Genomic DNA, 19,628 nt, shown 5'->3' with positions numbered 1-19,628 from the left:
GTTTTTGACAAAGTTTAAATTGGGAAGACTGGGCATGACTACAATTCACATATACAACTTTTTCTTTCATGATTCTATTTTTTTTATATGGACCAGTTGTGTAATATTATGATCGCTTCTATAATGATTTTCATTAAAAATAACATGTTTTTAATACCTGGGTTAGGTTTCCAAATTGTTTTGCAGACTGATAATAAAAGACTGATTGTCTTGAAAAATCTCACTGATATGGAATAAAGGAGACATGTTTATCAAATACTATGAATCAATGTATATTGTTCATATGGTTGTTATCATTTTTGTGCTATGATATTTGTATTTTGTCTTTGCTTTTGTTTGCTCTGTACAGCCCTTTGAGGCATTTTTTGTGGTTTGGGATACAGTGTTTACATACTAAAAAATATACTAAATATAATGCAGTAAAAATGTACAATGTTTGTGTTTAAAAATGTAGTAAAAGTACAAAGTAACAACAAAGCACAGCTAAAAAACCCTAAAAATGAATGAGTACAGAATAGTGGCAGTTTACATACATGTGCATGTTCACAGGAGTGCTTGCTGCTGGTAATTCTACGATTACAATGTGGAAAATTACCTCTCTTGATGAGAAGACATTTTCAAAGCTCTGAGCACTTTCCCCTCAGACTTTGATGTCTGGAGCGGCCGTGCCCACACTAATGTAAGGGAAATCCTGAGCATCACAGAGGCATTTCCTCTCTGCTGCTCTCACACAGTGAAGACATTAGCTGCAGCTCAAACACACAAGGCAGACTCCCTGTGTTTATGTTATATTCTGTATATGTCTCCGTCTGCATGCTCCCATTTTATATGCTCAAATCAAACTGTCAGTGAACGCAGCTCCACACAGACACAGAAATCTCCTCTCTGTTTAATTTAAAGCATGGTGACAGATTGAAGACTCAGATGGTGGAATGATTGTCACACAGGCAAGCTCCAACAACAACTGAAACGGTTGAAACCAGACCATCATTTCGACAGATATGGAAAAAAACAATAACTCTGGATGACAACTCTGAACCACATCCATCTTCAGGCGCCGTCATCACGACAAAAATATTCAACTCAGCGGGGAGTTTGATGCCTTGGGCAATACCGAAAAATCTGCAGTCCTGCTTAAGGGGAAAACATTGGGATCAATGCCCCAGCATTGCCACTCATACACACACACTTCACTTTATGGACACTGAGTTTATTTCCTCCATTCAGTAGTTTACAACAAACTCTTCATTCTTCTACACAGGAAATGAGGACTCACAATCACAGTAACTGTGGCAACACCTGAAACATGTGAGCATCCTCCTCGAAGTTTTTTACAAGCCAGTGAGTGTTTGCGCTTGCGTGTTTAAGAGAGAACTCAAGGTTAATGTATGTGGCTCACCTAAAATGTCAGCTTTTGTAAACGCTACGAAATTTGAGCTTGTTAACATTCTCCCCCCCCCTCAATTCAAGTACAGAGCACCACTGTCCGATCCGGGGGGGTCGGGGGGGAGGGGACGGCAGGGAGACAGGCCAGACTAGGAGGGGGGGCATCTCCCTTCCTGACCCCATTCCTGCTTTTGTCCAAATGACAGGGCAGATTCCTGGACTCCCAGACGGAGTCATTGAAGACGCAACCTGCGCCGCCTGCAGCCAGACTCCAGGAGGATAATACGTCGGTTTAATCAAACAAAACTGCTCATTAACCTTATCCAGAAGTGCATCCCTGTCTGTGTCTGTGAGGCAGTTGGTTTATTGATTTCCTATGATGTGATTCAAAACAGAGCTCTGCACATTGTGCAAGCGCCACAAGAAAAAAACTTCCAGTCAGGGCTTCTGCACCACCTTATTATTCCACACCCTGCTGCTCAGTACAGCCACAGATATGCTGTTGTGTTGCTGTTTTTTTACGAGTAACACATTCATTATTTAGGACACATGGATTTCTTGCTTATACCTTTGCAAAATACAAATATTTAACCAGAGTTTGATGAATGACATATGAACCTCCTCCAAGAAACATTAGCACATCAGGTATTCTGGATAAAACTCTTCAGGAATCAAAACCAGATGCCAGTATTATTGCCATAATATTAAAACGGAAAAACTATTTTGGTTTGGCTACGGTGCTATTGTTTTGCTTGAGGTAGATACATTTAATGGAGAGGAGAGGAGAGGAGAGGAGAGGAGAGGAGAGGAGGAAAAACATTTCAAATAAAGTGCCTTTTTTAACATTTTGAATAACACTTTATATTGTAATAAAGTGCTTCAGTGTGAATTTATTTAAAAACAACATAAAACAAATTCTCTCCAGTAAAATCTTGGGGAGAAGAGAAGAGGAGATCAGAGACAAGAATAATTACCAGATAATGAGGATGTGTACTCGTCTTCATCGTCCGCATCATCCAGAGAAAGGACAAGGTGCTCTTCAAATACCTTTAAACAAACCAGAAACCACACAGAGAAGGCATGGCTCTTAAGAGAATTCAAGTACTGTTTACTTGAAGTAAACAGAGATGCAATCACAGTGACATGTAAGAACCAGGAGGAACTAAAGAGGCCAATCTATAAACATTTACAGCGACACTCACAAATATATATCAGCATGTATACTCACGTTGTCCACCAGCGAGTGCTCCTCCACTCGGAGCTCCGCTCTAATGCCTGTGCAAAATAAAAATGTTTAGCCAGAAGTTGATGCATGACAGGCTACCACTCTCCTCCCAAGCAGAAATGTGCACATGGCACGACATCAGCTCCTCTGGATGTGTCTCCAGTTTCCAGGAATTAAAAAAATGGTCTGTGAGATGTTGTGTTGTTGTGAGGCAGCAGGTCCAGAGGAAGAGCACACACTCCCCCCGTGAGGTTGTTATTTCCAAAGGATTAATGGACGGCGGCTGAAGTCGGACAGGGTTAAGGTCAATACTGAGGTACACTTCCTGCTCTCCTTTATGAGTCGATACGGCCATGTGCCATCTCTATAGTTACTAAAAACAGTGTGTGTGTGTGTGTGTGTGTGTGTGTGTGTGTGTGTGTGTGTGTGTGTGTGTGTGTGTGTGTGTGTGTGTGTGTGTGTGTGTGTGTGTGAGAAGATGCAGCATTAAAGATCTGCAGTGGGGGGAAGTCATGCGTTACATTTACTATGTTACATGTACTTGAGTTATTTCGTTAAAACATTTTTTACAATAAAAGTGGTTGTTTTGCAGAAATACTTTTTACCCTTACAAACTTTTCCTATATAATGTTTATATCCAGCTGAGATTACACAAGAGATTTATAGTTTAAACTCATTGATGAGCAGAAAGCACTTGTGAACTCATTTGATAACCTTTGATTGGTTAATGTAATTTCCCAAAATATTTTCAAACTGTCAAATATAAAACTGTTCTGATTCGTCTTAGTTCAGTTATATGTCATATTAAACTGAATATGTTTGTAGTTTTTGACTGACAAAACAAGACATTTAAAGACATCAGCCTTGAATTTAAGAAACTGGAACATTTCTCACTGTTTTTTGATATTTTATAAAACAAACAATCGAAAGATTAATCAAGAAATATAGTCTTCAGATGAATTGATGAATAGTTGATATTTACAGCCCTTGCTCACACACACAATGGCAATGACTTTGTTTTCTATCTGGTTTTAAGAGTTTAACAATCATTACATCCACATTATTCTCTCTATATGGCACTATGACACTTAGTGTGCACTTATTAAACAGCATCTAATTAAGTTACTCCCTGCTTGAATAGTTGTTACAGTTGTTATTCATGCAAATAGTTATTTTTACATGTACTTTTACTTGAGTCAATATAATTATAAAGTAACAATAGTTTTGCTTGGGTACCCTTTGTTTACTTTACCCACTACTGGAGTTCTCAAAGGATCTTCCTGTGTGGTTAATAGCCAGCCCAAGCATGTCACCAAAGGAAAAGAAAAACAATCTGCCGCTCAAGTTTTCTCTGTACTCTCTGAGGAAGAACAAACACACGTGTAGGAGGAGAGTGGCTTTTATGGCCTCTTTTTAAGAGTGTTTTCTTAGTCTCTTTACGTTGCAAATGATGGATGACCATAGGGTTTGCTCGAATGAATCTGTGGGGATTGTTTCTCGCAAATATTATAAACGGTTTTTGAAAGCAGAACCCACTGTGGACGCCTGGGAAAATGATTTGTCTGACCGTTAAAAATCCAAACGCTATCAGCATGGAGAAGCTGCTTCATAAATGAATAAAAATATTAATTGATTGTTCAAATTAATTGTAAGTAAACTAGCATATTGACTATTTTCAGCACTAGACTCAACTACATCAGTGAGTTTAATGTCACTGTGGACTATGAGTGTGTGGGTGTGTTCAGGCATACGTGTCTGGTTGTGTTGGACGTTTGTTTTTCAGAGCTCATGTTACACAGCTGGTGCGCACATACAGCATGACAGCTAACGTGTGGCACAAAAAGGAGGACAAAGACTCAGCAGGTATCTCGATTTGTGTTTACCTGTGCCTCATGTCAGATTATCACGGGTAAACAGACACTTGATTACATGTTCTTGCTTTAAAGTAGGGTTATTGTGAACAATGTAATGTACTTTTTATCTAAAAGTACAAATTCTTCAAGTAGCATTATACTTCGGATGCAGGTAGGGTATGGTAAAAAGCATCTTGTGACAAACAGTCCGTAATAACATCATTTACAGATGAATGCACATAGATTTAGAGGTAATAAAAAGCCATGGTAAACAGGACTTGGATAATTTATACAACACAGATTTAGATTTAAATAAGCCGCTTTACCTTCATCACCAGGAAGGAATTCCTCTTTTTCCGTCTGGTCTACCTCTCGGACAGCTTTGAGCATGTTGGTCTGGAACAAAAACAGATATGTTAACAAGTTGAACAGTCAAATAAACCGCAACAAATCTCCAAATAACAGCAAAAAGAGTACAAGACATACAGTAACGGAATCACACTAGCTGCAGCGTGGAACGCGGTTGTGAGGCTACCGAGGTCACAAAATATGTCCATATAAATAAGGCCATCTTTGAACTTTACCTTCATCAAACTGTTCACAGACAACAACAGAGCCACACAAACACAGAAAACAAAACCAGTGTCTCTGTCGCCACTGTTTGACATTGTGGAAGTTGTACTATCACTGCATATGGACATGTGTGTCCTTTCATGTCCCCCTTCATGCCCTCTGATTTATTATGCCTTGTTGTGTTTACCGTTACCTGCTCAACTCTTATCAACATGTCTGACTGTATCTCAAAGGGTGTGGGAGTCAAGGGCTTTCTGTTTCCACAAGCCTGAACAAAACCTGTGCAAATGGCCTTATCTCAAAAGCAACAGGCATAACATCATCTACAGAGCCCCATGGGAATACTTATCAGCTGTTCTATATTGTGCAGGAGATGGGAATACAATAAGGCCGTTAAATAAAGTTGTTCCTGGTTGTTTGCTCGCACCTGTTTGAGGATGCTGTGGTCTGCCAGTCTGTCTCGGAGGGTAAAGATGGCGTCCTGAGGGCGGCTGATGGATGTACGTCGCACAGTCAGGGTCAGGGAGTCCGTTGCGGGACAAAACCTCAGCATGCAGGAGCGGTCGACCCACACACAACACACACCTGTAACCAGGCTGACTACAGGACTTGGAGGACTGAGGAGGGGATAGACAGATGATAGGAAGTGAGGTGAAATGAATTAAATGACAACAGAAAGGAGCCTTCCCTGTGATTCAGCCTTATCAGAAGTCACGATTAGTCGATTTGTCAAAAAAATGTAGCCTTACGCAGCAAGCACCCGGAACATGGCATGCTGTCCGTCCCTCTGAGCCAGCTGCAGAGGGGTGTCTCCCTCCTGATTTGGAAAGGTCAATGCCCTCTGACCTCTCGGTTGGTGGATTAAATAACGGGAGACATGGACTAAACCCAAACGCACTGCGAGGTGAAGGAGGGTTTCTTTGGGCTGGAGCTCAGCAGCTGGAAAAAGAGACGAAAATGAAGAGGGTTATATGAAAAAAAGACATAATGTAAACTTCTGCTTTACCTGAAATGAATGGAGGATTCAAGTTATATTGCCTTAATGTTTTGGCTTGGTTAAGTAAGAGTTTTGTCATGTGACAAGTCCATACAAAGACCATACTAGCAGAGGTTGGAAAAGTAGTCAGATCTTGTACTTACGTAAAATAGAAGGAATACTCTGTCTCAGTAAAAGTCCTGCATTCAAAATGTTCCTCCAGTGAAAGTAGAAAGTACTCTCATCTAAATGTACTTAAAGTAGAGACAGTAAAAGTAGTGATTGTTGGATTGGTCCATTTCAGAATAATATCTCTGATATGTTTTATAATGATTGATCATTAAAGTGTTCTCAGAGCTGGTAAAGGTGCAGCTAGTTTGAATGGCTTTGTATACTGCAGGGTAGCTGCTGGATTTACTGCAGGTGAACTAAAGTCTGATTTAAGGGCTGATTATATTTACCATCATTAATCCAGATCTGTAAAGTAACTAAAGGGATTAAATACATGTATGGGAGTAAAAGTACAACTTTTACCTCTGAACTGTGGTGGGGTAGAAGTACAAAGTAGCATAACTGAGATTGAGATACTCAAGTAAAGTACAAGTATCTCAAAATTATACAGTACTTCAGTAAATGTACTTAGTTATTCCCACCTCTTCATACCATTTACTGTAGCTTACGTTTACTCATTTTTCTGATACCTGTAACAATCCATATTATAACTTGAAAGATAATTCAACTAATCTATAATAATAATAATAATAATAATAATAATGATTCATTTTATTTATAGGCGCCTTTCAAAGCTCTCAAGGACACCTTACAGAGCATAATTAAAAACAAGCAACAAAGAAGGTCAAACAGTAATTGGAGACTTAAAAAACACAAAGACTTAAAAACAAAAATCAGTTTATAGTAATTATGGCACAGAGTAGGCCAGTTTAAAAAGGTGGGTTTTCAGGCAGGATTTGAAGGTTGAGAGTGAGTCCATATTGCGGATTTCTTGTGGTAGAGTGTTCCAGAGACGGGGGCCAGAGTGGCTGAAGGCTCTTGACCCCATGGTGGTCAAGCGGGCAGAAGGTACAGTGAGTTGGAAGGCAGAGGAGGATCGGAGGGCACAAGAGGGAGGGCCTTGAAGGTGAGGAGCAACATTTTAAAGTCGATGCGGTATTTAACGGGGAGCCAATGGAGTTGTTGAAGAACTGGAGTGATATGATCCATGGAAGGAGTTCTGGTGATGATACGGGCGGCTGAGTTTTGGACCAGTTGGAGATTACGCAGAGATTTTTGAGGAAGACCGGAGAGGATGGAGTTGCAATAATCAATACGGGATGTAACTAGGGCGTGGATGAGAATGGCGGTGCTGTTGGGTGTGAGTGACGGGCGGTTAATATTGCGGAGGTGGAAGTAGGCTGATCGAGTAATGTTGTTGATGTGAGCTTCAAAAGATAGGGTGCTGTCGAGGATGACACCCAGACTCTTAACTTGGAGGGAGGGGGGGACAGTGGAGTTATCGATGCTAAGGAAGAATTTGTCAGTTTTTGCCAGAGTGGACTTGGAGCCAACTAAAAGAACCTCGGTTTTATCACGGTTTAGTTTGAGAAAGTTGGATGAGAACCAGGATTTAGACAACTATTTTGATAATTGACTAATGTTTAAGTACAATTGTTACTCAGAATAGCAGGAAATGCTGAGTTCAGACTCTCAAATAGAGAAATATCCTACTGTTATCTGGGTTTTTTATTATATAAAACTAAATACCTTCACCTTAAACTTTGAGAATATGGGATGGACCTTTTTCTTTCCTTCTAATTTTCCGTATCTCCTTTAAAAATCCAATATTAGTCAGGCTTACTTAAGTGAAGTAAACCTTTTCACCCAACCTTCAGATTGATCAAGGCGTGGTATGTACACACGCTTTCTCGACTATGCTCAGATGTACAGATATTCTGCTGCATATGTACGGTATGTATGGCATTAATAAATTGTACAGATGAAGGAATTCTGGGCCACGCAAGGTCTGCAGTATATCACTAATATATTATCTAGAAAAACTGGCTGTTTCACTGAGCCAACACCTGCTGTGAAACAACTGTTCCTGCCTCCTGCCATGAGTGCAACGGAGTAGAATGATGCATAAACACAAAGTATACGGGTGTATAAACAACCCTCATTCACTCTGAACGACGCTTTAACATGAAAGCGCTGATATCAAGCAGCACAGGGTGGACCTGCTTCTGCTGATCACTGCTCGGCACAAATCCTCCATATACACCCTTTTGTTTTGTAAGCACAGGATGAAAGACAGCTTTAGAGACGACTCGAGGTACTTTATCTTTGCGCCTTCAATGTAAGTGTGGGTAAGAGCTGAAGGTTGCCATGGGGCCATCTTTCCCACCCAGTAACAATGTGCAGAATAAATTAACTCTTATCTTCTCTTTTGCTGCAAATTTGTTGCCGGGAACCCCGGGATGAACTAAAATTCACCGTCACCTCCACAATGGCGCCGTTAATTGTGACCCAGTTCCGCCCAACTGAGAGGAGTGAACACTGATCATGCGCTCTATGCAAAGTTCAACAAACAAGAATGTCATTGTCGAACACACCAGTAAATAGTACCCTGAGGACTTTGGGCTGACAGCTAATTTGCATTTGCAGCCTGCCCATGTTTTGCATGCGCATTTGCTTTTTGTAAGCATGCCATTTGCAAATAGTTACCATACTGCAGAGAGGACAGCCTATGACTGTATGAGGCCTTCTAACCATGCTATACAATGGAATTGTAAAAAGGCAATTAACTGTATTAGCCAACTATACTTTTCCATAACAACATGTCATCTCTTAAAATGCACCCATGTTAAATCTATACCTATGTCTGTGTTCAGCCATCAGTTTCTTAAAAAATGCTTTGTAATAATGAACCTTAATAAATTCTGAGGCCTAGATGTAAGAAAGCACTCTGACACAGCAGTGGGAGTGTAGTGCAGAGGAGGATTGTGGGAGTGGATTTTACAGACACAGAGGTCTGCAAGACAACTCTAATCTGGCTGAAGAGGTATAATGGCAGTAATTGCTCCGTCTTCTACAGAGCACACTGGCCGGCTGGCTGGTCCTGCACATCATGTGATGAAGAGACAGATCTCATGGTGGGTTTCTATAACCTCTGAGCACCTAGAACAGCACTGCACTGAGGGTGACCTGAAGGCCTTATGTTGTCTGTCTGTTAGGGTTAATTCACACAAATTGTAAAAGGAAAAAATATGTAGTTGTATCCGGCTATGTTGATATGGTGATTTGATGTTTCCAGGTTATGAGGAGTAGAAAGCTGTAAAAAAGTTACAGGGAAATGTTTAAGACCTGTCCACTTAATCTCTTACTATTCTCTATATAATAGGCTCATTCATATTACCCATTACCCATATGCTTTTACACAGCAAGACATTTAATACCTTCGTTGTTGAGCTGTGTTTGGTTTAAAATGTTAACTTTTATTTGCAAAATGTTAAAATTATTTCTGCTATTATAATTGGTCTACCCTACTTCATAGCGCGATAAATGAGCTCGCTAGCACAGCATCTTTTGGAAGAGTGCAGATCTAAATTACCTATGCATCTAGGGGGTACAAATAAATCTCCTTTAGTCTGGATAATTTACAGATTCCAACCTCAAATCGTGTGCAAGTGAGACAAAACCTGTGGCTAGATATCACTGGAGTTAAGTGACAAAATATGTGTTTCTGAACCTGTGAACCAGCCTTTAGGAACACCTCCAGGATGTGCATCCCAGCAACAATAGAACAAAACAAAGAAGAAGAAAAAAGTTATTTGGCAATTGAATAGTTGATAATCCTCATACTTTATCTGCTGACCTGAGGGGATTCCCTGATATTTGATCCCTGCAAATGATCCAGGAAGTAGCAGAGCACCAACCAGGTTGTGAGTGGATCTGTGGCTTAACTTACTTTGATCTTCTGAGTGAAATAAATCCACATGTATATACCTTTGCTTTGTTTTGTTTGGTTTCTAAAAGTGTCACTGATCCATACACTACAATACGCAGACCCATACGTGCTTTAGAAGGCATCAAAAACTGGAAAGAACTACACACAACAATGACTTATAAAACCCACAAGATCACAGCTTGTTACTTACACTCTCATCTCCAGTTTCATTACCTTCTCTCGGCTCACTGTCAGTGTTTTTCAACTGCTGAGGATATTCCATGTTGGCCAGAGCCTGTGTGATCCTCTCATCCAGCGGCCTGAGACCGACTTCATCAGATGAACTTTGCCCGAGTCGAATATCCTCCTCATCGCTGTCTGACCCCAGAGCGGAGGGCTCCTCGTCAGCTGCCTGCGCCCACGTGGAAAACCTCTTCAGGACATCTAAGTAGCTCTGAGGGCCAAGCTGCTCCCTTTTTGCACTCAGGTACTCTGCTACCTCCTGGGCAACATCCCTGATGTATTCCAGAGAATCTTCACCTTCGCATGGGTTTACTTTGTCCTCTGCGTAGTAGTAGGATGTCACAGAGGCAACTTCCACAAGGGTATGGCCTGTGGAAGATCGAGAGAATCCTGATAAGGGGGTAGATAACAACAAGGCTAAAAGTGAAGACTAATGCTTGATTGAAGGACTTACCGGGAACTGTGTAGCAAAGGCTCTGACCATCATGTCCTCTTTTTGCTGCAGTCACATGTGTGAGGTCAGAGCCTTGTACAACAATGTAAAACTCTGCGTCTTCAGGAGCTTTCGCCTGTAACCTTACATGGGCCTCCACTTGTCCCTGCAATGAGAAAAAGAAAATCCAACCATTTAATTGCTTTTACAACTTAAAGGGGCCCTGTTATGCTGTTTGGGGTTTTCCCTTTCCCTTAGTGCGTTTTACAGGTTTTTGTGCATGTAAATGATCTGCAAAGGCTAAAATACCAAAGGTGTCTCCAGGGGGAGAGAAAAAAGGTTCCCCCCCAACCTTAAACGTCTCTATTGGACTCATTAGTGACATCATTACATAACACTCATGCTTCTATTGGCTAGCGCTTCAACAAATGATTTGAAATAGGCTAATGGGTGGGACATTTTTTAAGCAGTTTACCAATCACAAAAAAGCTGTCCAGCTGACCAATCAGAGCAGATCGGGCTCTTGATGTCACAGTAAAAGCACAAATTGAGCATAATAGGGCCTCTTTAATGTAAAAGGCTTTTTATAAACTGCTCTCTCCAGAGGGAAAAAATATTTTCTTATCACCCTCTGACACGACATAGAAGGAGCATGGGTAAGCCACCAATAAAGGAAGAAAAAGAGACACCAGTCATTTTCCCACAATAGGATTGACTGCATCCTAAAAATGAGGTTCATAACTTCTGTAACATCAGTGACCTTGTTATTTTTTATTGAGTGCATCTGAACTCTGCTTTGACCAGCATCACTCCAAAAACACCCACAAGTCATGTCCTCAAAAAAGATTTTAGAGCAGAAGATCAACACAGACCGACTGAGTTCCCTCTGTTAGAGTTCTCTCAATCACCCACATTATTCACTGATATGAAGTGCCTCTTAATCACTGACAAAGCAAAGTTAATGTCAATAAGATTACCAAACAGGAAAAACGCAAGATTCACTTCACTACCCAGTGTTATTTTTCCCTCCAGAGGCAACCTTTTCAAGAGGGTATCGTTGAAGTTCAAGAGGGATCACACACTTGGAGTTCAATGCTTGTGCAATATCCTAGTCATCTGTTTTTCTTGTGCTCAGCTTAGGGTTTCATCATAATTGTTATTATCATGATTTATTGCCATCCTTAATTTGTCCTTATTGTTAAGACATTAGGCTAAGGCATTCATCAAGCTTAAATGTATTTAAAGGGGCCTATATCAACCAGGAATCATTTTTCTCAAGCCAAAAGCTTTTGTAGCTATATGCACGACTGACTTTTAATTCTTGTAACATTTTAGAGTGAGGACAGCTAAATAAAAGGGACTGAAGCATAAACAGCTCATAATTATAGCTTTGAGTGTGGATGGATTAAATATAATCATCATTATATTTAAACAACATGAAGAGTCTTGAGTGGATGTGAGGATGTTGGGCTTGGCCATGCTTAAAGCTAATGCAGGAAGCTAACATGCTGAAGGCTAGCTTAAATGCTCATTTCTAGCAGGTACAATGTTAACTATATTTGGTCTGTTAATATGCTATCATATGCTTATTAGCACACAATAAAATATAGCGAAGTACTGATGGGATTGTGAATACTTTTGCAGGTATTTTTACTTCCTACTGATAGTAAGCTACCTGCTAAAGGACACAGATACAGGCCTTATTTTGCCAAAAGGCCTTTTGTTAACACCATTACTGTAGATGGGAAAGATTTCTCTGCACAACCTCATATATACAGACCATCTTCCATCTTGACTAACCAAACAATAATATAAAAAGTCTAAGTTGTCGTTTGGGCCTTTCAAACTAAAGCCACTCTCCTTTGTATTTGCCTTGACCCGAAAATCTGGGAGCTTTCCAGTGTTTCTTCTGGAGTCCAGTCGGTGGTGATTCAGAGGTAGAAATGAAACTGACCTCCTGTGTTGGCAGGCTGTTAGTTTTGACTGATAAAAGAGGTCTGACTCAGCCTCCAGTTTCTCAGCTTGCTATGTGCACTCAGTGGTCAGTTGCACTACCACCACTTAGCTACCACTGTACACTGTTAAGGATATCGCTGATTATTATTCCAGCAAACTAAAAGATAAGATGTCGGCCTATGGTTTGTGCAGCCTTCTTGATTTCTTACAAGGCTAGCAAGACGCAAGGCTCGTGTAGAATTTCATTACATTTATTATGTAACCATCACATTTGTGTCCTGACCCGAAGGATTATTATAAAATATCCCATATTAACATCAAGGAGATTTATCAATTTTCTATGTCTGCTGCTTCGTTTTGGGAAATTGTCCTCCGGCTGCTAGATTTAAATTTCTATGAAAGATATGGAAACATATGTGTACGCTTATTATTTCATTTATTTTGATTTCATTTTTACTCCTACAAGGAGGCTGAAGTTTCAACTTTATCATCCCAACCATCTGCAGCAGCCTCAGACGATATTGTTCACACAGGTACAATTTGATCAGACAGAGTTTGCTTGATCCTAACTTCACCTCCTGTGCCTTGGGGAAAGGGAGGGAGGATGGCTGGTGATAAAAAAACGACTGATGTGATCTATGCCCTCTGCTGTGGGGTTGTATCATGCCACGAGCTGATCCAGCAACAATGAAATATTCAACACCTTGTAGTTTAACCTCATGTGTCTTATATGGGCAGTTCTCAGGTCAGGTGTAATGTGTAAATTATGGAACACGAGGAGGTCTATCACATATGCAATAGGAGCTTGATACCAATCAAAGAGGGGGTGTTGATGTGTAAGATAGCCTTAAAGTATGGAGAAATGGAGTAAGTCTACACACTAGATAATGGTCATGCAAACATATATGTATGTGCTGTGTTCTACAGAACACTTTGTCTGGTGGTAATTAAATAAATATATGTTAATGGAAGTGTTATATTTGTATTTTACTCTTTAATCTGTCGTACTTAGTATTTATTGTCTGGACATGCATGCCTTAGTAAGAATGAGCAAGATTATCTTAATTTAACATAATACCTGGTGCATATTAATATTTGTTTTCACTAGAGATCCACCAGTGTTTATAATCCCCATGTTACTGTCCTTTCAGTGGGATCTGCTGCCTGTCGTCTCCAGGAAACCAGCAGTCATCAGCTTTAGAGCTCTTTGCTGTGATCTCCTGAGTGTAACACGCAGGTGACGTCAGGGGAGGCAAGAACACTGCAACAACAAAAACAGCTTCAATAACAGTCTGACCCGAGTGAGAAAAACAGCCTGACGTCAGCGCAGACAGAGTTGTTTTTTTTGTTTTAATTATTGACCATTTTTAACAGTGTAGAATTTCAGAAACTGACACAAATTATGTTTTGTCAAATGTGCTGAAATCCTCACATAGTCTATAAATTATTATTGTTTTTCACAGTTAGTCTTTGTTCAAACCAGCTGACACATCATGTAATGCCTTTTCTAATCCTAAGAATAATTCAAAGGAAAAATATCTTAAGTATTTCTACAGCACACAGTTCCGAAGTGACACATGAACGTACGTACATCTAAGCTTAAAGAAACTCAATGGAACGGAAGCTCATTGGAGCCTTGAGGGTGACAGCTTAAACTGTACTGCAGGCCTGTTCTCATACTCAGCTGGGACACATACCTCTGATTTATGAGATACTAACTAATCTTCATATCAGAAAGATCTATCAGAAAGCTCTGTCAGTAAATCTGGCGTGGTGCCCCAAAGATTTCGAAGAACAGGGCTGCCAAGAACAGACTCCTTGTTACGTAAAAATACTAAGAAGTACCTGGAGTTTGTGCAAGCTGACATTAATCGTTATTGAGACTATTTTAGGTCTGCAATATTAGAGAAAACAGAGAGCACGTCTATTTGTTCAAGTATTTTCTTCTATTATGATTGACTGGCTTTTCAAAAGGCAGGGTGAGGTTGTGTTTGTTCGACATGTGAAAAGCATGGCAAACACAACCACCTCAGTACTTAAAAGGCCAGCAAAATCATAAACCATGACACAGAGATACCCACTCGCACAAAGAGCACTGTGATATCTGTCACTATCGGACCGTATGAGCAATTGAATAAATATGGCACAGCGGGAAAGAGCTAATCTATCTAAATTTGTGAATGTGCAGTTGTGCTGTGTTGAGATAGCAGCTGCTGTAAAAGAAGCAAGACGTTAAAGGCTGTATTGGAAACAGTGTCACTTTAGCAAAATGCTAACTTCTACATGCTAGTTGCTGTTAACAGTGCCAACGTGTTTATGTTTAACAGGTGCAATGTTTCACATGGTAATCTATGTTTAATGAGTCAGCGTGCTAAAATGCACTATTTAGCACTAAACAATACGGCTTAGGGAATGTCATTTATTTTTCAGTGCAAGGAAGGCTAATGGACAAATCAAAAATTAAAGTTGATGAAATCACAAGGAAAGAATTTACAGGTTTACTATTGTTTTTGTTCATCATTCTTTGGTGAACATAAACTTCTGTGCAAAACCATTTGCCTGCTAAAAAAAACCAGTTGATTCACCTCAAGAGAACATGAAGGTTAGAAAAAATTGTTCATCAAATAGTAGTTTGGGAAATGTAGCCTATACCTTGTGGTGGCACTGAAGGAAAAGTCAGGCTTTTATTAAAATCATTAGGGAACATCCTCTGCGGACCACAATTGCCTGTACAAAATTCCAAAGTAATCCCTTAGATAGTTATTGAAGTATTCAGTCTCAAGCAACATTGTGGACCCACTAACAGTCTGACAATGTCATAGAGCCGTTGGTTGTAGATGGTTTGATTTTTTGGTATATTTCTCTTTCAAATCAGATGTGAACTTCTCACATTTCAGCGACATGAGTCTTCTTGCAGGGGGATTCCATTTACCCACACATCAGCACATGGACGCAAAAATCCCTGCACTGGAGCTCAATAAAACTTTGTCCAAGACAGGAACTCCCACTTCCTGCCTGCAACACAATGCAACCATTTATCCATTGATCTGGCCGAACAGTACCTGCTCTGGTCCTGACACTATGTTGTATGTATGGAAGGTGCACTATAACACTTCACTAAGGGTGTTACAATAACAGCTTTTATAGCACAGCAGTGTGCATTGGCTCGCCTGCACAAAGCCTGGCATTGAAATCTGGATCTCATTCAGCAGGGAGACTTTGTGCTGTTGAGCTGTGACCTTCGAGGGTGGAGACGCCACTTCCTCCTAATGGAGAGGTGTATGTGAGAGTGGTAGAGCTCATAATGATTCACATGCCTGGGTTTTCAGACCGGACCTCAGTCAGCCTCTATGAGTGAGGGAAGGCAAAGGTTTTGGAGCGAGCCCCCACCAAACCCTTCATCCTATGAAACTGGTGACACGGCAAAACAAGCAGACACTCTGCTTACCAAAAATCTGGCAACACTTCAGTGAATGGCCCACCCAGACTTCCACACACACACAGGAGAATAAGGGCAAGAGAGTGAGAGAGATGGAGGATTGACGGGGAATAGAAAGACAGATGGAAGAAATGAAAGTACCACAAAGAAACAGAGTTCTATTATGTCAAACAATAATCCAAACACACCTGCATACTGTGCACTCTGACAGGGTTTTCAAATGGAAAATGTGTATTTGTTCAATTAATACACTGTTCAGTGCACTCCTTCTAGGAAAACCCACAAAAAAATAGGGATATTCTTTCCAATGTTCACTGCGGAGGCCATGCTTTCAGAGGGCCTTGTCCTATGAGGAGCAGGCTGTGTAAGGCCTGGTTTCCCCAGGGACTGAAACCCTCCTGGCTTAAGTTTCATCTGCGACACAAGGCTTGCTAGTCAACCCCAGCACAGAGGGAGAGTCAGGAGAGAGAGAGAGGCGGGAAGAAAAAACTAGAGTGCTCTAATTCTGGTGGGAAAACACAGAGTGGGGTCTAAATATGGCAGACTGCTATTCAGAGTTCACGATTCACTCAACCACACCCTAAAAATATCCAAATAGACCGCAAACACATCACACACTTACAGACTGGAGCAAAATATATGAGCACTTACATATAGAGGCACCTCTCTTCTGTTCATGTCCATTTTAACTCCATCCACCAGATGCCTAGGGAGGAAATATTCATGTTACTACAATGTCAGGATAAGAAAAAATGAACGTTTCAAAGTAAAAGAAATGATGACATTAGTTTTATTGAAATTGTTTATAATTAATTCAGGGAAATGTAAATTGTGTGCTGCAGGCAGAGTCGCTCAAGTGAGGATATATCTTGTTTTTTAAACATTAAATTAATCTGAGGTCATTTTCTGGTGAACAATGTACACACTTTTATATATGGTGCTCCTCTTAAAGAGGCACATTTTAATGTTCATATTTTATAGTACAGAAAAAAAGTACAATATAGACATTTCAGAAAGGGGAGGAGTGTCATGAACTTTTGGATTTAGACCATTTACATGCACAAAAATAGGGCCCCTTTAAAGCCTTTAGGTGATTGGGTTAACCTGTACGGGAGAAGGTACAATATCAACAGCGTCAGACTCCTCTTGCAGGATGCAGCAGGGGAGAGAAAAAATAGTAACTGTATCGTCAGCACACACCGGACCCGCTGTGACTTCACTCTCAGCTGTGAATAGTGCATGACTTCAAAGCTGCACAGTGGTGTCAGCTCTGCAGGCTGCACCATGTCTAGACACTCATTTGCATGAGCTGGTGCCACTTAGACAAGCCCAAACAGTTTGAATTCTGCAGCTCAGTGGTCATCAGAATTCATCATCTGTAGTCATCTCTTTTTCTTTAATTTTTCGGCCGTAGCAACTGTTATGCTAGCAAGAGGAAAAAGATTTTCCACTATGGTGTGACCTTGCTCAGAGATTGATGTCGACTTAAAGCCATTTTCATATAATGAAAACCTTCAAAATTATTCTTAATGTCAAAAAATGTAAACCCCTATTTCAACACTTTTCCCAATATTATCAACCCCTTATTCAACATATGAAATACAATAAAGGAGGCACTATACTCTGAACCTCAGTTGAACTGAAGGTTACTTCATTAAAAAAAACTGTTAGGGGCACAGAAGACAAAAATCAAGGATCCATGGTCCATCCAACAACAGGTAAAGTCACATTACACTAACTGCTGTCCTTAGGGTGTACCTAACAATAATATCACTATCCCTCTGATATTGTATCTTATCAATAGAAGTGAATGCCACAGGCCTGGGCGTCTATTTCCTGTTTTTAATACTGCTCACATCAATCGGGCTAAATGATTGTAACTTGGAACTAGAGAGGCTTTACGTGTCATTTTTTAAAATAAACATTGTCCTAGGTTGGCAGGTTGCGCCCTATAACGTCAACATATGTGAATATTCTGGTCTGCTAGAGTTTATGCAAGGTTTAAAGACATAATCTGATTCAACACATAGAAAAAGAATCAACATGCACCTTGAATTAACCTTCTTGAGCTCAATAACACATTCTGAATCATCTATAGGTAAAAAATAACCATGTGATCAGGTTGCCAAAGTAACACACGCAAAACAGGAGGAACAAACAGAGATGAAGAATCTCCAGTCCTGATGTCCAGTTGTTCTCGTCTGCACAGAATTTGTGTCAGTCATCGTCCTGAGGCCGACTTCAGCCTCTGACATGGTCAATGTGCTGAATAAGAAACCTGACCTGGCTGGTGGCCACACACTCCAGAACAGAGCGTGAGAAAAGAGATTACACATAACAAGAGAACGAACACTGTCGCAACGCATTTGGGAAATTCATTTAGACATCTTTATATGTGATGCAAATATTTTCAGACCTGAGCAAGCTGATCCTGTTGTCCCTTAACATTTTTTTCAGGGGATGCATGATTGAATAATCCAATTCCTCTCACATGACAAACTGCAATCTGTTATAGGCTGTATGAATAGTAGCACTTTTCTGCTTTCAGCCTTTAGGTACTACACTTTAGCTTTTCACTTAATACTCACTGAGTAATGTCAGTGCCTTTAAGTGATTAATAAAAAGATGTAAAGACTTTCTTTCAGACCACGATTTGGTATATATTAAAACAAATGGAAGTCTCTAGAATTGTAAACAATACAAAACTTTTAATGGTAAATAATCTCAATGCTAAGCCACTGAATGGAAAGGTCGACTATCCCGCAAAGAAGTGAAAACAGGATAGATAAATACCCCACACATTATCAGCACTCTAACATTTCCTTCAGGAACAATGCCTCTACTACTTTCACCGGGAAGTGAAACTCCTGCACACAGTCAAACACAGTCAGTAAATGCAACAAAGCAATAATAAAATTGACTGCAAGACCACAACATGGACAAAGAGTATGAAAGAGTCAGTAACAGAGAGGCATTGAACTCACCACGTTGTTTTTACGTTTTACCTATGAACGCTCCAACTTGATAATTTGATAGTTTACAGCCTAAGTCAACATGTGCAAAATTGAAAAAACATCATGATATCAAACCGCAGTTGTTAATTCAAAACTATTTTAAGCAGATTTCTTCAGTTGAAGATTAATCAGATTGCCATTACCTGCTGTCGTCTCTTCTCAACCCTCGGTGCGATCCGTAGTGAACTCAAATCTCACAACTTGTTAATATACAAGTTGTTTTTCTGTTAGCTTTTTGCTTAAAACGCACCTTTCGCAGTCTTATTCCGCATTACGGTTTGCTTCAACTTTCTCCGTCTCTTCTCTTCAGTACAGTCGGTTGGCAGTTTGTTTGCAGGTGTCGCCAGAGTTGTTTCAGCCTCTCCTCTGGCCCCGCCCCCTCACACACCGGGCTGCAGGACTGAAGCCTCAGGGGGGCAAAAGTTCCCATTAATGTTATATATATTTATTTTGTCTCCTTAAATTGTATTTATCGTACAGTGAGTTTAAAGCGACATTTCATACTTTATATGATATGTTCATGGTCTTTTATCTTACTGCAAGATATGGTGTGCACGGATCAGTTGTCGTTTCAATTTCCGCCAATCAGA

General features: G+C 40.3%; 1 protein-coding gene across 6 annotated transcripts in view; it reads right to left on the bottom strand.

Annotated features, from left to right (window-relative positions):
* Positions 1–19,397, bottom strand: part of arhgef28a (Rho guanine nucleotide exchange factor (GEF) 28a) — a 48,097-nt gene extending 28,700 nt beyond the window's left edge. For 5 of the 6 annotated variants that reach the window (XM_063889478.1, XM_063889476.1, XM_063889480.1 and 2 more), the window contains exons 1-9: positions 19,182–19,397; positions 16,676–16,730; positions 10,651–10,795; positions 10,188–10,565; positions 5,787–5,976; positions 5,465–5,654; positions 4,791–4,860; positions 2,615–2,661; positions 2,361–2,433 (exon numbers count right to left, since the gene is read on the bottom strand). In XM_063889478.1, the coding sequence (XP_063745548.1) occupies positions 2,361–2,433; positions 2,615–2,661; positions 4,791–4,860; positions 5,465–5,654; positions 5,787–5,976; positions 10,188–10,565; positions 10,651–10,795; positions 16,676–16,708 (1,126 nt within the window). In that variant the 5' untranslated portion in view covers positions 16,709–16,730; positions 19,182–19,397. The remainder of the gene's footprint in view (positions 1–2,360; positions 2,434–2,614; positions 2,662–4,790; positions 4,861–5,464; positions 5,655–5,786; positions 5,977–10,187; positions 10,566–10,650; positions 10,796–16,675; positions 16,731–19,181) is intronic. The other variant, XM_063889477.1, reaches the window with a different exon arrangement.
* Between the last annotated feature and the right edge of the window lie 231 nt (positions 19,398–19,628).

The sequence above is a fragment of the Eleginops maclovinus genome, chromosome 8 (assembly GCF_036324505.1).
Source record: "Eleginops maclovinus isolate JMC-PN-2008 ecotype Puerto Natales chromosome 8, JC_Emac_rtc_rv5, whole genome shotgun sequence".
Taxonomy (NCBI): domain Eukaryota; kingdom Metazoa; phylum Chordata; class Actinopteri; order Perciformes; family Eleginopidae; genus Eleginops; species Eleginops maclovinus.
The sequence above is the reverse complement of the archived record's forward strand: the minus strand, read 5'-3'. Positions and strand labels throughout refer to the sequence as shown.